This window comes from Triplophysa dalaica, chromosome 18, assembly GCF_015846415.1.
Source record: "Triplophysa dalaica isolate WHDGS20190420 chromosome 18, ASM1584641v1, whole genome shotgun sequence".
Taxonomy (NCBI): Eukaryota; Metazoa; Chordata; class Actinopteri; order Cypriniformes; family Nemacheilidae; genus Triplophysa; species Triplophysa dalaica.
The window spans coordinates 10,407,548-10,426,055 of record NC_079559.1 but is presented as its reverse complement, the minus strand read 5'-3'; the positions used below and the strand labels follow the sequence as shown (position 1 = coordinate 10,426,055).

General features: G+C 38.1%; 1 protein-coding gene across 1 annotated transcript; it reads right to left on the bottom strand.

Moving 5' to 3' along the window:
• Window positions 1-6,659: 6,659 nt before the first annotated feature.
• Window positions 6,660-11,599, bottom strand: scrt2 (scratch family zinc finger 2). Its single transcript, XM_056730129.1, has 2 exons — window positions 11,035-11,599; window positions 6,660-7,458 (listed from the first exon to the last, which is right to left on the bottom strand). Exons 1-2 carry the CDS (start codon window positions 11,192-11,194, stop codon window positions 6,665-6,667), a joined length of 954 nt encoding a protein of 317 aa, XP_056586107.1. The 5' UTR covers window positions 11,195-11,599; the 3' UTR covers window positions 6,660-6,664.
• Between the last annotated feature and the right edge of the window lie 6,909 nt (window positions 11,600-18,508).

Genomic DNA, 18,508 nt, shown 5'->3' with positions numbered 1-18,508 from the left:
AACATCTACACATAGGCTTATTTATTATATGTTTGAAATATATATTATATTATTTAACATTGTTAATATTTTACACTTTATTCGACACTTTTCAAATATTGAAAAAACTAAGCACAAGGTTCCAATATATAGAAGTAGTACAGTATTTATTACATTGCATTATGTTTCGAGTACATTCCCAAATATTTTTGTTTCAAAGGGGTGTAGCCATTTAACCATACCTGTTTCTTTTAAAAAAGTACACATGATTGAATGGTTATCACTCCTATTTGCTTTACATCATATCAGCAAATTCATTCTCTGGAATCTGAACCCATGACATTGCTGTTGCAAGTAGTGGGAAACATATCTGAATGTGACCGAGAGGCAGCTCTTGTCTCTTTATCTCTTTATATTTAATCAGTAACTTGAACTTGTTTAGCTTTGAGACCCAAATCTTTTAAACACATAAGCACGCACAAAGCATTTCCACACCACACATATATTGTATTATGTGTTAATTCTATAGGTTTCCAATCACACGGCTCTTTTTTGCAATTTGTTTTAAGGATCTAAAACATTGTGATTATCTTTCCATTTTGCTTTGTCTCTTGTATTTTATGATCCACGAGAACATGTTTAACCTTAGTGTCCTGTGGCAGTAAAAGATGAAACTCAGTAGGATGTGTGTTATCAGGGTTCTTTACTGAGAGTGGTTTAGGGTTGCATGTTCAATATTGTAGATGGTGGTGTTTAATAATTAATTCTTATGAAATCTAATGGTTCCACAAAGGGAGGTAGACCAGCATCACCACACTGACTTTAGTTACACAGAGACCCCCCCCCCCACCCATGAAAAAATTCTTCAGGTTTACATGACTTTCATAAATGAGCTATTTTTGATTCAAAACACAGAATTTCGAAAATTACGACGAAGTTTAAGTAAAACAATTATATTTAGCCTTAATTTATATTGAAGTTAAATAGTCATTTACATGGGTCATGAATATCTCAACTGGAGGATATTGTGGTAGCTTTGAATCAACTTAAAGGGACAGTTCACTCAAAAATATTCTCTCATCCTTTGTTTACCCTTGTGTTGTTTAGGTACACTGTCCACTTTATACACAATCATATTTTCCAGTAAACCTGCCACAATACAATAATTGGTCATAATGAAAAAGAAGGAAAATATGTGCATTACAGTTAATTAATGTTATTTTTTTTTAATAGTATTAGGGTCAATGACGTGACATGTATTTTTTGTGTCCAAATTCATTATTTTCCTAAAAAGAATTTGAATAAATACATGTCATATATCAAATGGATCTACAATATGTCCTTTATAAGAAACCCTTTTCATTTTATTGAAATTCAATAGATTTTTTGAGTTTTGGTGTTTGAAAGACCAAAAATGTCAGGTGGTGCGACCGTCCGAACATACAAACAGAGAACAAAACTGAGAAATAAATGTTAATTTTCTCAATAAAATTCTTAATAAAATATTTTGGCATGATTTTATGTTAAATTTCTTATATATGAGGGGAAAAATACTCAGTGCTAAATACATTAAATGTATATTATTTTAAATTAATATATGGTCGCACCACCTGACATTTTCTGGGTGGTAAAATCAGAAATCTTGTTTAATAATGAATTAATGCTCCCTAAAATGCTGTAAAACCAATATAAATCAACACAATACATTTTTTTGGACATAAAAATACATTTTCAAACTGTTTTGCTTAAAACATTTTTTTTTCTTCTTGAAAATCTTATTTGTCATTGACCCATTAATACTGTTAATGAATGTGTTTAAAGTAGTTACTTTAAGTTTGCATTAGTCTGCACTTTAACATTTATTAATGTTCTACTCAACCCCAGCTGTTCTGCATGAACAGTTCATACATTTTTTAATGTTTTTAGATGCATCTCCGGTCTGAAAACATGACCCATAAACAGCATTGATCTGTTTCTCAGCTCACTTTGTCTCTCTGCTCGCCCGTCTGACTTTCTGTTTAATGAACCGTCTGACTCATGCTTAAGCAAAACTTAGTATGTTCACTTATTAAAAACATATTATCACCTTTAAAACTTTTATTAATCTTAAATGTAGGCTTATATTCGACAGATATCTCTACCTGGAAGTAATGTGTTTAACCAAGAACAGTTTAAATGCCCTTAAGGGGGCAGAAGAGAGCCAGCCTTCTCTTAATTTTCAATTTTTAACTGCATCACTTGAGGGAACTGTTAATATAAAATAACAGTGAATTCACAGCCATCTGTTAACGCAACACAGGCAAACTAAAACAGTCCCTTCTCTGCTAGCGCTGCAGGGCAACAAAGGACACAATGTTTAAATCTGACTCCTGTTTCCAATTTCCTGGACAACTGCTCTCTCCTGACGTCTCTCTCTGTCTCTCTATCTATCTATCTATCTATCTATCTATCTATCTATCTATCTATCTATCTATCTATCTATCTATCTATCTATCTATCTATCTATCTTTCTTTCTTTCTTTTGCTGTGCTATTCAGCTTTGAGTGCTGCATCTTTGTAGGGCCAAAGAGTAACATAAAATCAATGTTTCATTAACATTTAATGAGTTAGACTGGCTTAACAGCACCAGAACAGATGCAGTGCAAGCTTTCAGATTGACTTGAGCTGCTGACTTGACAACAGTTTTGATCTTTTTCTCAGGATCCTTATAGGCTTGATGCATAAAGGGAAGGCTGATCCCAGTTCAGCATCAAGTTCTTTCATTATTGCTGAGTTGAGTGTTGTGAGAGCAAGGCACACACGGTGTCTCTGTGTTTATGACATACATCTACAGGCTTCGTATATCAACGCTGTGGGCAAGTTTTTACATTATTTATCCATGATCGGTGTTTGTGTGAATTGTTGTTCTTTTCAAAAAATGGATGAATGAGGTAGAGAGTCGATAAAATGGAACAGACACATCAGACTGCTTGTGCTATTGATTTTATTGTTCATAAACATCACTATTGGCTTTACCTTTCATAACAGGCAAAATGTAGTATCAGAAGTGGAAAAATCTATATGTCTTTACACAGAGAGGAAGAAATAAGCTGAAGAGAGAAGGCAAGGGAGAAAATGAGAGACAATTTGAAATCTCTCATGGACCATATGGAGGGCTGTGAGTTGCCTACCATATGCTGAAGGCTTTTGTCATGGAAATAACTCTTTATTTTTTTGGCACTTCATGTTATTGTTCAGCCAGGCTGGGCACTTACACAAAGAAAAAAAATAAGAGAAAGAGAGACATAGAGAGATCCTGGTGAACAGAGAGAATAATCAGCATTGTTAATATTGCTGGTAGCTACAGCAGGTAATGAACCGATGGAGTCCCTGATCCTTTCCAACCTGTCCAGGGTTCGACTGTTCGGAAAAGGTAAAGCAAATGTCTCATGCGACTTCTCATTATTGCTGAGATCTATATACACATATATTTACACTCCTTTCAGGAATAATGCTTTTCTTTCTTTGTTTTGTCAGGTTTCTGACATTTCGTCATGTTTGTGGGAAAATATTTCTCTGGAAAAGAGAATGAAGAGCTGATGGTAGACCTTTTATACAGCCTTAAGAGATGCTTTACATTACAGCAAGCTTTGCATAATCAGAATGTCCTCTCAAACCCTATTATAAAGATTGACAATGGAAAATATCCAAACGTAAAGTACCTTTCAGGTCATAGAAGACAATGTGTTGATTCTCAAACAGTGGTTGTGTCAGAATAATGAAAGATGGTTTCAGAACAAAAGCGGGATGGGTGTCCATCAACGATGCTGAGCTCTGCTTGGACACAGCGTGCCAATGTACCAGGTCAGAAATGAATGGATAAGAGATGAAGTGCAGGAGAAAAATGGCAGGGGAAACTCATTATCTATTCCCTGCAGGTTTTGGCCCATTACTGAGATTGTGCCGTCCTTTTTACAATATGCAAAACGCTGACAGAGCCTTTGGCTGCTGCTGCTCAACCTACCTCCCAAGGTCAAACGCAGACTCAATTATATTCCTTGACTACTGTCTGTCCACCAACACCTGTTAACTCCTTAGAGATCTGCCCATTCACTTTGACATGAGCTATATCTGTATACGTTTAAGCACATGTGCCAGAATGGGAAATATATGCTGATACATATTTTTGGATCTAAAGTAACTTACAATTAGAGAATGTACTAATCATATATGGAAGTAATGAACTACTCTGTCACTGAATTACATTTTTAAGGTAAAAAAACAGTTCAGACTCTAAATTCTAATTGGATGAGCTGCATTCAAAGGTGTAAAATGACTAAAACTGCACACCTGGGATCTCTACCAAGATGATATAAGTCAGGATAATTAAAAAATCAGAAAATTATGAATTAAAACATATTCATTGTTTATTTATTATTATTTGTTTTCTGAACTTTTTGGTGTTTAATCATATTGCTATTGCTGCAGTAAAAAAAAATATCACACTACCTATCATGGTTTATTGCTTTACACTGTTTTCCTTCTTAATGGTGATAATAAAATATCATTATTATAAAGTCAACTGTTCCAGGGATGTAAAAACAGAGACTGATTACACAATTGTGCCTCTCATCCTTTCATCTCCAAACACCTTTCTGATCTTTATTAAACAGCAGCGGCACATCAATGCCATATGCTCAGTTATTACCAGCAATTCTGGCATTAAGCCTCTATTTTGTTTCATCTCCGTCCTGAACTCATCACCCTCTCACCCCAAACACTGTCTGGCTGAATACAGCATTCTGATTGGTCGGTGAGAGGGGCGGGGATGTGGGGTTATTATTTCTGGGTCTAGGATTTGGTACTCCTATTTTACATGTCACTGAAAGTCTGTCATATTCATATCATCTGGCAGCTGCCACTTATGATGGGATTTATTTGGATAGCGAGCTTAAAGCAATGAATATGTAACGCTGTGGGTTGGTCTTTTGTAATTACATTCGAAAGCTATTGCAAGACAGTAGCATTACTCCAGTAAAAAATAATGGATGGTTGTCTAGTTAAAATTATTGCTGCTGATTCCATTATTAAAGTGTAATTTAAATTTGTAAGTACAAAATGAGAGTATTATAAGATTGATTTGCTCCTACAGGGAGCAGTATAATTCGATTTTGCTGTGTATGTCATTCGTGTTTTTATTGGTGTTTAGGTATTTATACTGAAGTGTTTGGCTTTAGAAATGAGATGAATTGTAATGTCACAGACATGAGGGTGGAGTCACACAAGCACTAATAGACACTCTGGGTGGGTCCTAGCTTCAGCAGGAAATGGAACAGAAACAACGAAATGGAGAAAATGACCTTTGAGATATTTAGGAGGTTTCGTTTATTGCCCTAAATGACTGCTAACAGGACAGCTGTGATTATATAAGTGGCTGTACCTAAGAAGAATTATTGCCCATTATTCAAAGCATCATCACCTGAATTCCTCTTTCTTAAACACTGCATACCGTTCCTCATCAAAAAGACTAAAATTCCTCTACAGCTGAATCATGCATATAAAGAGTTTCATTAAAGAGCAGCATCTTCAAGTTCAACGGCAGTTCAGAATCCATAACACAGAGAATAAAAAACAAAACAATAAATAAATAGGTACATAAATAAATACACAATAATAAATAAGAAAATGGAAAATAGTGCATAAATAAATAAATACTCAACACAGCAACACTGGAATGGTAGAAATGAGGTTTGTTTGATGGGTGCTTTAAGAGCATGGACAGAGCAGAGGTTGGGGGTCATACCTGCCTCTGGGTGAGGTAATCATGGAACAGGAAGACAAGGGGAGGAGCTCCTGTCACTGGGAGCACATGCAGTCTGTTTAAGTGTGGTTTGTGCAGGAAGACCACCAGAGTGAGTGTTCAAGTTCTTCAGTCGTTCATGATGTTGAAAGTCCCTGTTGTCCTTATCGTAATGAGAGATGCTGTATCCTCAATGTATCCATGGCAACCGTGGCAAACTTGATCAGCGGTCACTCTGCTCCATCATACACCAATAGTCAAAAGAAATGATTGGCACAATAAATTAAATAAATAGTTCAATAAATTAAAATGGAACCAAGGATTTGTGGGAATTTCGATATAAAAATAACACTTATAAATAAAATACCAAAGTGTAACAAAAGTTTTCACCTTTTAGAGGTCTACAATCTTTTTTCCTTTTCTTTTTTTGCCAATACTGTCAATATTCACATTTTCATAAAAAGTTCATGTTGGCAGTTGCAAAAGAATTCAAAATAAAAGAGCAGCATAAAAATACAAATCGATTTTCATTTCTCAAAAAGCACAAACTTGTTGCTGTCCTTTTTATGTTTTTTTTTCCTTTTTTGTATTTTTTATAAAACATCAGGAATCTAAATATTATTACTATTGTTAATAATAGCATTATGCTCATAAAAATTTGCATGCCAGGCCTCATAATTGTAAGTGTCTGTATGAGTGAAGTCTTTACCAAAGAAAAAAATCCAGCATCTATTCATTATTGTCTTCTTATTATTGGGTTTGTTTGGTTTTTCTCGGTGAAAATATTGCTTTCTAAAAAGGGGAGAGTGGGGGAAGTTGTGAAGGAGTAAGTGGAGGGTAGAGGGATTTGTGTTCTCATTTATCTCTTTTTAATCTTTCTTCTCTCTCATGCTGCATCTGGATTTGTTAATTCTCAGATCCAGACTCATCCTCGTCTCCGGAGCCTCTGAAGCAGGCGGACTCGTAGTGCTTGTTCAGGTACGACTTCAGTGCAAAGGTTTTATTGCAACGTTTGCAGCGGTAGTGCTTGAAGGCCGAATGCGTCTGCATGTGTGCACGTAGGTTGGAACGGTCTGCGAAGGCTTTACCGCAGTGGGCGCAGGCGAATGGTTTCTCACCCGTATGTGATCGCATGTGCCCCTGGAGAAGCCACGGCCGACTGAAGGCTTTGCTGCACACATGACATTTGTGCTTGAGGTTGTGGGTGAGAATATGCATGGCCAGCGCTGGCATGGACACGTAGACCTTGTCGCAGGTGGGACATTTGCGGGCCATCTTGCTGTCGAGGCTACGGTGGGTCTGCTTGTGTCGGCTCAGGTTCGAGGAGGTGGCGTAGGTCTTTCCGCACTCGTTGCAGCTGTGTCTGGGGCCTCCGTTGCTGACCCCACCCACTTCTTTATCTTCTGGAGCATCATTCTTTGCTTCGAGGACTTCTCCCTTTCTCCTCGATCGCCCGTCGGATATGAAGAACGCGTCCATGGTGTAACCCTCAGTAAGGGACTCGCTCTCGCTGCTGAAATATCCGGGGGCCGTGAGGCCGGACTGAGGGCTGTCCGGATGTTCCAGGTCGGGTTGGCAGTATTCCCCTCCACCACTGCTGACAGGGGAGTACAGTGGATCTGACAACCCAGAGCCCACCTTCATGTCGGCCTGCTTCTCCTCTGAGTATGCTGAAGAACTGATGTAATCCTTGATGTAGCCTGCAGCAGAAAAATATTACCAATGAGCGAGTTATTCATTTATTAACTTCTCGCTTCTCCACTGAACTGCAGGAGTGTGAAAAGCAATTACAGACCACAGATTACAGGTATAGTGAGAAAAAATAGACACAAAAAGAAACGGGTAAGATGATATTGAAACACCCGATACCACAACAGCTATATCACGTCATCTTAGAATCAACAACATCAACAAGCAGATCCTATTGCAAAGTTTAAAACATGTGGATTTTCATAAATAAAATAAAATATTTCCATTATCATCAGAAGAGTATGAATGAGTGAGAGTGTATGTTTGTGTAAGAGAGAGAGAGAGAGAGAAACAGAGAGAGATTTTAATTTTACTTAAATGTTTGCTTCTGTTATATGTTCAACACTTTGGCAATATTCTAAGAACAAGCAATCATGCCAATAAAGTACCTTGAAACTGAAAAATTGAGAGAGAGAGAGAGAGAGAGAGAGATTGAGAGATAGAGAGAGAGAGAGAGAGAGAGAGAGAGAGAGAGAGAGAGAGAGAGAGAGAGAGAAAGAGTGAGACCCAGAGGGTTTTAACACGTGTAATGGCTTTAAAGCAGGTTAACTGTAGTGGAAGCATAAGTGCCTGTTTTCTTTCTCTTTCATGAGATGAAGAAGCCACTCAGTTATAGGAAAGAATGCGATAGGATTAAGCTATAGGGCTCCAGTTGTTTTGTGTTCATTTGTTTATTTAACTGAACACAATACAATGGTGAAATTAAAAGTAAATGGCGGTTAACATTCAAAATTGTGAAAAGGAAACTAATTAGCTAAATGGATTCCATAAGTAGAGAACTGGAGCTCTTTCACAGCTTTTAAAGCATTAAAACACAGCTAAATACTACAAACATTGTAGAAATATATATTCGGTAAGAAAGAATAGCTTGATCCATATACTGTACGTACTGAAACAAAGAAACTCACACTAACTTCTCTAAACGGATTATTGAGCCCTATGGCAGCGAGGATGGAGCCTTAATGTATCTTGAGGGTCATTCAAGACCTGCTAAAAGGATTTCTGGCAGCCGTGGGGCCCAGACACACATTTATCGGCATTTGAATTTACAGACATAATATGTGACCCTGGATCACAAAACCAGTCTTACGTAGCACGGGAACATTTTTTTGTTCAAGTCAAAAATACATTGTATGGGTTAAAATTATCGATTTTTCTTTTATGCCCAAAATCATAAGGAATATTAAGTAAAGATCATGTTCCATGAAGATATTTTGTAAATTCCCTATGCTAAATATATCAAAACTTTATTTTTGTAAGTGGATGGCCAGTAACAGTGCCTCTTATTAACAACTTCAAAGGCAATTTTCTCAATATTTTGATTATTTTGCACCCTCAGATTCCAGAGTTTTCTTTTATCTCTGCCAGATATTATCATATCCTAACAACCTATACATCAATAGAAAGCATAATTATTCAGCTTTCAAATTATGTAAAAATCTAAATTGTTAGAAATTTACCCATAAGACTGGTTTTGTTGTCCAGGGTCACAAAGGCAAGGTGCCACGTCTTTGAACAAAATCTTTTTAATTCTATACGCACTAAAAGGGAAACCCAAAAGCATTAAAACACAATTGGAATCAGTTTTGAGCTAATAAACCTGTGAGAATAAAGAAAGCAAAAGGTCACAAAATATGCATCTATATTTTTTTTATAAATGTTTTCTATTTTAATTTATTATGACCTATAGTAGAGTAAAATAAATATAGTAGAGTAAAATAATAGTAGCTTTGGTTCTCATTGGGTTTCTTTGTGGGTATAATAACCTAATCCAGGTTTAATTACCAAATCTGCAGAGAGATGCTTTTTATTGTTAATATGTTTATTTATTTATTGGTTGAATCTAGTAGTATTACGATATAAAAATGTATTAAAATTATATAAAACAAATGGACTTTTCAAAATATATTGTTAGGTCAAATGAAAGCGTGCAACAAGTGTCAGTCAGCATTTACTGTCTGTCAAACAAAAGGACGCTCGGATCGCACTTGCGTTTCCAAAACATGTTGTCTAGTCAACAAGCTCACTGTGATTTTGAGACGCATTCTTTGTTTCGAGTCTTTCCTCGACAGCCCATAAAAGACGATCGCGTCTCCGAGCAATAAACACATTTTTAGCGTTTCTTGTCAGCCTATATTGACTGTCGTGACATGAGGAGTAGTTCGTTCTTTGTTAAGGAGGTCTTGACGCTTGACCTTCACGATGCCGCAAAAAACGTGAGTCTGTCACAATAATGACTGAGGACGAAACCCATTTTAACCGAGAGAGAAATACCATGCGGTTCGAATGAAACAAACGCTTTCTCTTTTTATCACAAAGTTTTAAAACGCAAATGCAGTAAATAAAATGTTAATAAATTAAACATGTCCAATATAAAACCTTAATAGTAATTTTAAAGGAGCAGTCTAGCTAAAAGTTCACATGTTGGCCCAAATAAACAACAAATGTTTGCTGTTTTTGTAACAGGTGGGATGATATCCCTCTTGTCTTATCTCGCTTATCCCTGAAAAACATCATTCCAGGCCAGATAGATCCACACATCTGCTACTAAAATCTGCCTGTTAGGACAGAGAGCTCATGGACTCACTTTAGTCTCACTGGACTGGCTTAGTTTAGCTCAGCCTGCCCCATCATGTCTGCTAAGAGATGCTGGGGATGCTGTGATGCTATTTGTCCCATTGTGTGTGTGTGTGTTTCTGTGTGTGCATGCATGCGCTTCCTGTACCCTGCCGCCTCATGTGACAAAAGTCAGTGCTGCCGCAAGCATTTTCATCCTCTATTTCTCCTTATCTTTCCCCCCAACCGTACAGTACTGTAAAGAAATGTCTCGGGAGACATCAATGATGGCTGAAATTCGAACCGCCCCCCACTCCCCCAGCAGCACTTAGATTCATGTGCCCGGAAGCAGCAGCGAGAAAAGGAGAAATAGTTAGATGAGGCAGAAAAGGAGGATGGGGGAGGAGTAAGAGCTAGAGAGAATATGCTGAAGCGATGCTGTGGGTGGGGGGGATTGAAACTCAAGGGCAGTATGAGCTAAGGACAAACACATCAGCTCCACAAAGCGCCAGCATCCACATCGCTTAGCCCAACTCTTGAGGTGTTAGCGTTAGCATTAGCTGTTACAACAATAAACTGGTATCAGCCTGGGTGCTTGGCTTTATTCGGATAAGCTGATCTCCCAGTGTGACCCGATTTACATCCGCACATCTGCATGTGTCAAAAAAATACAAAAACAAACAGGGTACAATGGGAGGCGATGAGGATGGGGTTGAGGGGGCTGGGGGAGAAAGGATGGAAGCTTTTAGGGATTAGTTTGGATCCTAAATCCAGAACGGAATGATTTATGTAACATCTGCTGGACTTTAAATGTTCAAAACACACAGAATTTTTCTGTCATGTAACATTCTAAGTAGGGTATTTTAGATGGCAATGTCGTCCGAGCTTTTGGAGATGGGATTGAACATCAAGTGAATCTACTGCATGTGTAACTGCATGGAAACAATATCTGGGACAGACATCGTACTCACCATTTTGGCAGAGCCGGACACCCAGGCTCGTCGTGGGACGGGAACGGGAGCGTGCAAAGGAATCGTCGAGGTGATCATCATGATGGTGATTAGATGCTGTCAAAGAAGACGAGGAGAAATCATCCAGTTTGATTTTCTTCACCAGAAACGAACGTGGCATGATTCACACACGGTCGCTCGCACACGCAGACGCAGCAGAAATCCCTCACATCGGCCGCAGACAGAAAGCCAACAAGGACAAAATCCCAAGGAAAATCTCTGCGTGGTCCCAAATGAAAATTCTCTCCACTCCAACAAAAAAGATGGTCCACGTCCCGGAAACAAAAAAAGAGTCAATGTAGAAAATAAAGAGCACGCAGGAGGCGAGAAAGATGTCTGATGATACAATAATGCGTGTGTGTGTGCTTGCTACTGTACAAACACACGCCTGCTTACGCTTTGGGGAAAAAAAAGAAAAAAATCACTTGTTCAGCACTGGATAGCTCCTAGCCTGCAGCGGAGGCGGTGGAAGAGATAGAGAAGAGAGAGAGACAGAGAGAGAGAGAAAGAGGGAGAGAGAGGCAGAGAGAGGAGAGACTGTGAGACTAGCTGAGATCAGCAGTCAGGCAGGTTTTATAGAGGCAGGCGGTGGGAGAGAGATCAGGTGGTACATCGCAATGGAGCTGCTCAGCATTAATCCATCAAACATCCCTCGGGACACACATCACATTACTACTGAACCGTCTGTGCCTTCACACGCAGGCAGACAGACAGACCCCCCTCTGATACCCCCCTCCCTCCTCTCACTCCTCCATTCTATGAGAGAGAGAAAAAGAGGAGGAAAGCCTGATATGTCACGGAGATCTCAAACTGAGTTGATATAACAACCCGCATGCATTCTGTTCTGTTTTGTGTTCCGTCTGTTTCACTGACAAGCGCATCAAATGCTGGCAAGCCGTACCTGCTTGCTCTTTCTCTCCAGCCCTGTCTAAATCAGCAAACGTCAGTTATAGTTTATAGTCCGTCTGCAAATTCTTCAGAATATTCAGAATAGTCAAACTTTAACGGTTCTTGTGATTTTGAGGCAAAACCTGCATGCATGCATTTTAACATGTTTCAAGCTAATGAGATTTATTTATTCCCCAACCCTACCACTTCCCTTTAACCTTAGACCCTGACAGCAATGTCATGACTTTGATTGTTAAGGAGAACACAAACAGATAAATGAATGGAAAAGAGTCCCTTAAAGCAGCTGTCAGAAGCTAAATTTTGAAATGTGAAGTGACCAACACAAACCAGTTACATCTGGAGGTATGTAGCGAAACAGGATTTTAGCAATTTAAAATTTGTGACATTTCATCCTCAAAAGCATAGCCGATCCTGCACACACAATCAACAACAAATGCAAGATTGTGTGTACAATGAGGGAAGGTGCAGGACACAGTTGCTTTGAATGGATCTTCACAGGACGGGATGATGTCGGCATCTGCCTGCATGCTGCAGCCTTTATGTTCTTTATGTCTTTGTGCTTGTGTGTAAAGCTAGAGGGAGTCTCTGAAACCAGCCCCCCATTCACTTAATGAAGTGTCTGAATACATCACATGCCACTCTCTCTCGCCCGTTCTCTCTCTCTGAACAGTTCTCTAAAATAATAATACTGTCCTAATGTTCTACAATGGCATCTGGGGTCGCTTTTAGAATGTGTATTAAAACTTTTAGCAGGGAATTTTTTCTATACAAAAATGCAAATGCATTTTTATTTCAATCGCTTTTTTTAATTTCCTATGAAATACAACCAGAATGCAAATAGAAAATCTTCACATAATTGACCTGCATAGCCCTAAAAACTACAGTAAGATCAATTCTAAATATAAATGTTATTTTTGCATATTTTTAATCAAATACATTATAATAAGATGCCCAAGAAGTGGCCAAAATCACTCCAATTATCAACAAGTGAAATGTTACAGGTTGTGTGTATGACCCCCCACCCCTTTCACACACAAAGAGGAAAAATCCCAATCTTACATTTGAGCATCTGGTCACTGCCCCAGGACAGGCGGTTCCCTGCCCAACCCCCAATGCCTGCGGGCCAGATCAGATCTGCCTGCTGCGTGCTATGAAAGACTTTGGGTTTCATCCAGTGATTATTGTTTGGGGGGATTTATTCTGTATCTCCATCCATCTCATCCTCAGATGAAGCTACTTTTTCTGCTCCCTTCGCTCTATCCATCTCCATATCTCTCTCTTCCTCCATCATCACTCTTTCTGAAATGCTTCCTGTTTCTCAGATCCCCGGTGTCTGATTCTCTTTGCCTTCTGTGTGGTTTCATTTATCCGGAATCTTCTGCTTAAAGGAGAAACACAAAACCCACGTAGGGAGATGCACTCCTCCTTCTCTCCTCCTCTTTTCTTTTTCTCATTACTCTCTCTATATCCTGCAGTCTCTCATTATTTTGTGATTCTATCACTCTGTAAGTCATAGTACACCATGCTTCCCCTTAATGTGTCTCAGTAATAAACTGAGATTGAATTTTAATTCTTTTTTTAGATTTTTTTTGTTCATATTGTAGACTGTTTTGTTCCTGGAGCTCTAAAAGCATCATTATGTTCTGAAGCCCTTTCTTTGGTCATTTATCATTTCATGTGTAAGGTTTTATGAAGACGCTGGACTGTGGTACTGCTTTCTCCATGTTGTATTATCATATTCCTTTTACATGTAAATAAGTATTACGTTAAGCAAGGATTGGAGCTGTAAAACAGTGTTTTACCAGGAAACTCAAAAGGTCATTCGTGAAAAAATGACACTTGTGGAAGCCCTTAGCATCTCATCGCATCCTCTCTCTCTCTGTTCTGGTGTCAGGCGCTGTAGATAGCAGGGGAATGGGGCCTCAGGGACCAAGAGATATGAATAAAGACAGTGGAACATAGACAGGGGATACCGTGGCAACATTTTGATATATTCTTTGATTTATAGCTAGATGTGTGGGTAACATCATAGTTTCAGTTGTGTTTTTAGGACTCTGGGGTAGAGAGAGAGGGAGAGAGAGTATAAGTGGAGGAATATTACATGAAGAAAGAGTGCCACACTTCCTGAAAACCTAACTCTCTAAAACAGGCTCCAGAGATGCCATTTTGGGCCAGATGACAAATGGGTCCTGTCTGCATCGCTGAAGAAGAAAAGCATGCTGGGAGACTGCTCATTTCCACATAATTACCCTCCTTCTCTCTTTTCAAGATTCTTTTTCTTAGTTTTCTCCGTTTCTCTATTGTCTGTCAGTAGTAACTCAGTTTAGTGAGTTTTTGATCTTTATTATCTTGTTGTGTCTGGATAACAAAAAAGTGAAAACTAGATTTTCTATTGTGAAGACAAAGTTCTTACAATTTGACATGTACATTGTTGTACCTCTAAACTTTAGTGTTTCAGTGCAAATTGTCCTTTTTTCTCCTTGTTCCCAATTTTTTACAAATACAACAACGTTTTGATTTTTTAATATAAGTAAATCTTCCTTTTAATAACTGTGCAAAAACTTTACACAAAACATATAAGTCAAGTCTACTGTACAAAAACATCTTGCAAAATCTTGACAACATTTTTAAATTAACATTTACTTTATTAACAGTGTGCAAAAATGTGCCCAAATGAACACAATTGTTTTTATTAGTCCTATTAGTTGTTTTTTCAAGGTAGTGTTTATAATTTATTCTAGTCCGGTCTCAGTTGTTTAATTCTATTATTTAATGTATTGATTGTTTTTTTTCTAATCGACAGTATGATGACAGTATGAAAGTTATTTTGGTTTTACAATTGTATTTGTATTATAACAACAAACACGAGAAAGCCGTCAAGGTAAAGCTTGATTTACAAACAAAATCTATCATGGGGCATAATTATAAAAGATAAGATTTAACACCCTGGCCAGAAAACAGTTGAACTAGCTAAATTAATTCTGCATAGTGCTACCAAATGGATTTGATTCTCACTAAAAACAATGGTGTGGCTTTGAATAAATGCACCTGCCATATGCATAACAACTAAAGTCTGTGAATCTTGTAATGGGTACAGTTTGTAATTTGCAAAGTTAACTCACGTGGCACCGTTGTTTTTGTAATGAGACCTGTCAACCACTAGTGGAAATTGTGTAATCACGCATCCCGATAAAGACCACAATGAGTCTGAATCGGCTCTTGTCTCTGTTTTGTCTGAGATGTTGAATAATAGTATACATAATTGATGCTGTTAGTTCCGTCTCTTCAAAATGTCTTCAGAGAATGAAGGGCCCTACAGCAATGTCTGCACTCAGCCAAATTACACTTAAGTACCTGCTCAATATTTTAGCAGGACTCTGTAGTCGGACGGGTTGAGGGGAGTTAAATGATGGGGTATTGGATGCAGGTGCCTTTATATATGACAGAAGCACCAGGCAGAAGCTCTTGATAGCACTGCTAATGGCCCTCTTAGTTAAATACGATCTATTCAAATACCAAATCCTGAATAGCCCGTTTGGACGCCACTCTGGCACTTCCTACACATCAGACAGTCCATTACATCACACGTCTTTCTCCTTTCATGGCTGTACAGCTACACAGTGTTTGTTTTTTTGGTATTACTCCTTATGTCAACTTTGTCAGCTAACAAATTTTAACAAATTATTTTATGAATGTGCACAAATGTTATGGCTTCATTCATGTGAACTGGTAAGCACTTCAGTAAGAGCATTCTCAAGATCACCTGAAGTGTGTCAGTCGCCGGTCTCAGGGGTCTATTGCCTGCAAAGAGAGCATCCAGCCATAATTACAGACCTACACCGCAACCCAGAACTGCGTTCCCCGCTCTGGAAGTCCCTCAGGGTTAGGGAGGTTATTTCACAGGAGGAGACTTTGGGTTTGTTACATACGATCAATAACCGTTCAAAACTCATACAAAAACATAAAGTCATTATGCAAAAACATAATTCATCTGCAATCATATGAAGCCAAATTAAAATTCTGCGTTTAGAAACTACATTCAAAATCATTATACAGCATTCCTAATCTATTTAGAGCCTTTTAGACATTTTAGTCAAAATGTGTGACTTTCATTACATTAGTGTTATTCATAAATAATGCTACCAGAGTTCAGACATAATGACCATTTGTTTTAATGTAATGAATAGTTCACACATTTTTTTTCATAAATGTATCACTTGCCAACACTGTTATCAGCAGAAAACTTGATTTAACTTGAAAATTGAGAAGATTTTAATAGTGCACACATTTTTTTTAGCTTCGTTTGTCTTAAAGAAATATTTTACCCAAAAATATAAAAAATATGTAATTATCTATTTATCCTAATTTTTATTCAAAACCCTTGAGATTGACTTTTGTCTGTGATCCACAAAAGAAGATATTTTGAGAAATGTCTCGAGTCAATGGGGTCCAGTGTTGTTTTGCAGCGTTCTTCAGTATGCCTTCTTTTGTGTTCTGCAGAGAAAAGAAAGTCATACAGGTTTGAAATGACATGAGGGTGAGAAAGTGATGAAAAATAATGTTCCTGTTTTTAATTAACTTTCTACAAACTGGATAGAAAACACACAGCAAAAACAATGACATTTATTAGTTACCCACAATCACAGCAACCCGGGGGTACGACGATATCTTTTAATTTCTGTATTGAACTCCATCTTAAGTATGACAAACATAAGGATTAGAGTGGAGACCCTGTGGGCTGGTTCTGATCCTCACGGTTTTGTTCTGGTGTTGATTTGTAGCTTGTCAATGAGCAAATTGACTTCAATCTTCTTGATTTTATTGAAGACTGACCCACTGAACCCAGAGATCTATACACCTGCTCCCCCAAACACACATGCACGCACACACACAGAGGAGTAAATAGAGATTGGGTAGGGAGACTGAGAGGGTGAAAGATGGTGTGAGAGAGCAAACCAGAGTGGTGCTGTTATCTAGTAAACCGCTTTGAATTGAAGCATCCTGCAGAAAGTGTACGATAAGTGTGTGGTGTGTTGTGTTTGAGTGAGTGATGAGTGTGTGTTGTGGTGTTTTACTGAGTGTGTGTGATGGGGGCAGGATGGAAAATGGATGGGGTTGGGGGGGTGCTCTTTGTTCCAAAATCCATCTGCTGGAACATAACAAAGGGTAGTAAGAGAGGAGAGAGAGGGAGGGGGTGTTAAGGAACACTGCACAGATTGCCTGATGTTGAGCGCTTGGTGTTTGAGGGTGTGCTGGTGTGTGGCTGAAACAATTTAATCTAGTGGTAAAGTGATGTGGTGTGTTTTACCATTGTTGAACACATTTCACTACAGGGCAGAGGTTTCGCTTTTTCAGTATATGTGGGTGCGGTTAAAAAACTCTCATTGACGTGCAGGACCAGGAAATCGAAAAACCTGTATCAAAAAAATACAATAATATTAAAGTTAATTTATTAGGATGACGCTATTGTTCCCTAACAGAGAACAAAACAAAAACACCCCTGCAATGACTTTTATCGTCTAGACTCAAAATCCCTGGGACATTTCATGAAATATCTTCTTTTTTGTTTTGCATAAGAAATAAATAAGGGTGACAAAATTATAAAATATTTTTTTTATCACTTATATTTCACACAGTCCATGAAGTCTCAATATAAATATTTGCTCTTAAAAATGCATGCATAATACTTAAACAGCATAAACAGCAAGCAGTATTGTAAAACACATTGTAAAATAACATATTTCCATAGATAATTTAAATTAGTATCCCATAGTTTTTCATGTTCAATATAAGCAACATTAAATCATTCTATTTAAGCTTTTTGAAGGCAAATTGTATTGTTTTAAAAGGACACTTTCTATTGGACCTAAAGCTCTGTGTCCTTCAGTGCCCCATTCGCTGCTGTGGTTTTATGAATGTGACTTAATGGGTTGTAACAGGTGCTTTTGATGCTTGCAGAGGCGAAGGTGCATGTTCAGCAGAATCACTGACACACTTTTCCCCATCCAACACTGACATGTGTGACTGAGGAACTAAACCTGATCATGACCCTGGAAACATTACTGATTTGGCCAACCATTGAATTAATAACTGCACCACCCGGGAGCACTTTACAATGCTGCATTAGTCATATCTCTATGATGCGTGCGCATTAATTGACACTGAAAACGCATCGGCACATTTTCATTCATCATTTAACAATCAAGGCATTATTTCAATTTGTATTTAAAAAGTAGTTGAAACCTTCTGCTCCATACAATCATGTCAAAGCTCACATTTCTTTTTCTCTGTGACTATAATAACATTAAGGTCAGGCTTTGGTTATGTTTCATTAATTGTGATTTCTTTGGGGGCCGTTTAAGTTGCCCTAGGCAGTTACATTTCGGCAACAGTGTGTGAACAGTAGACCAATCGCTTTAAGACCAAAGCCATGGCCTAGTTCCAGAATGAACAGTCCTGTCTAGCACAACCCAACAAACACACTTCTGCACGCAACATAAATATACACACCATAAACATGCACCTG

Bases quoted from the DNA above. Each gene is read 5' to 3' on its own strand.
- scrt2 (XM_056730129.1), bottom strand. From the start codon at position 11,194: ATGCCACGTTCGTTTCTGGTGAAGAAAATCAAACTGGATGATTTCTCC. The intron at 7,459-11,034 runs GTGAGTACGATG...TTTCTGCTGCAG, and splicing joins TGTCCGGCTCTGCCAAAATG to GCTACATCAAGGATTACATC.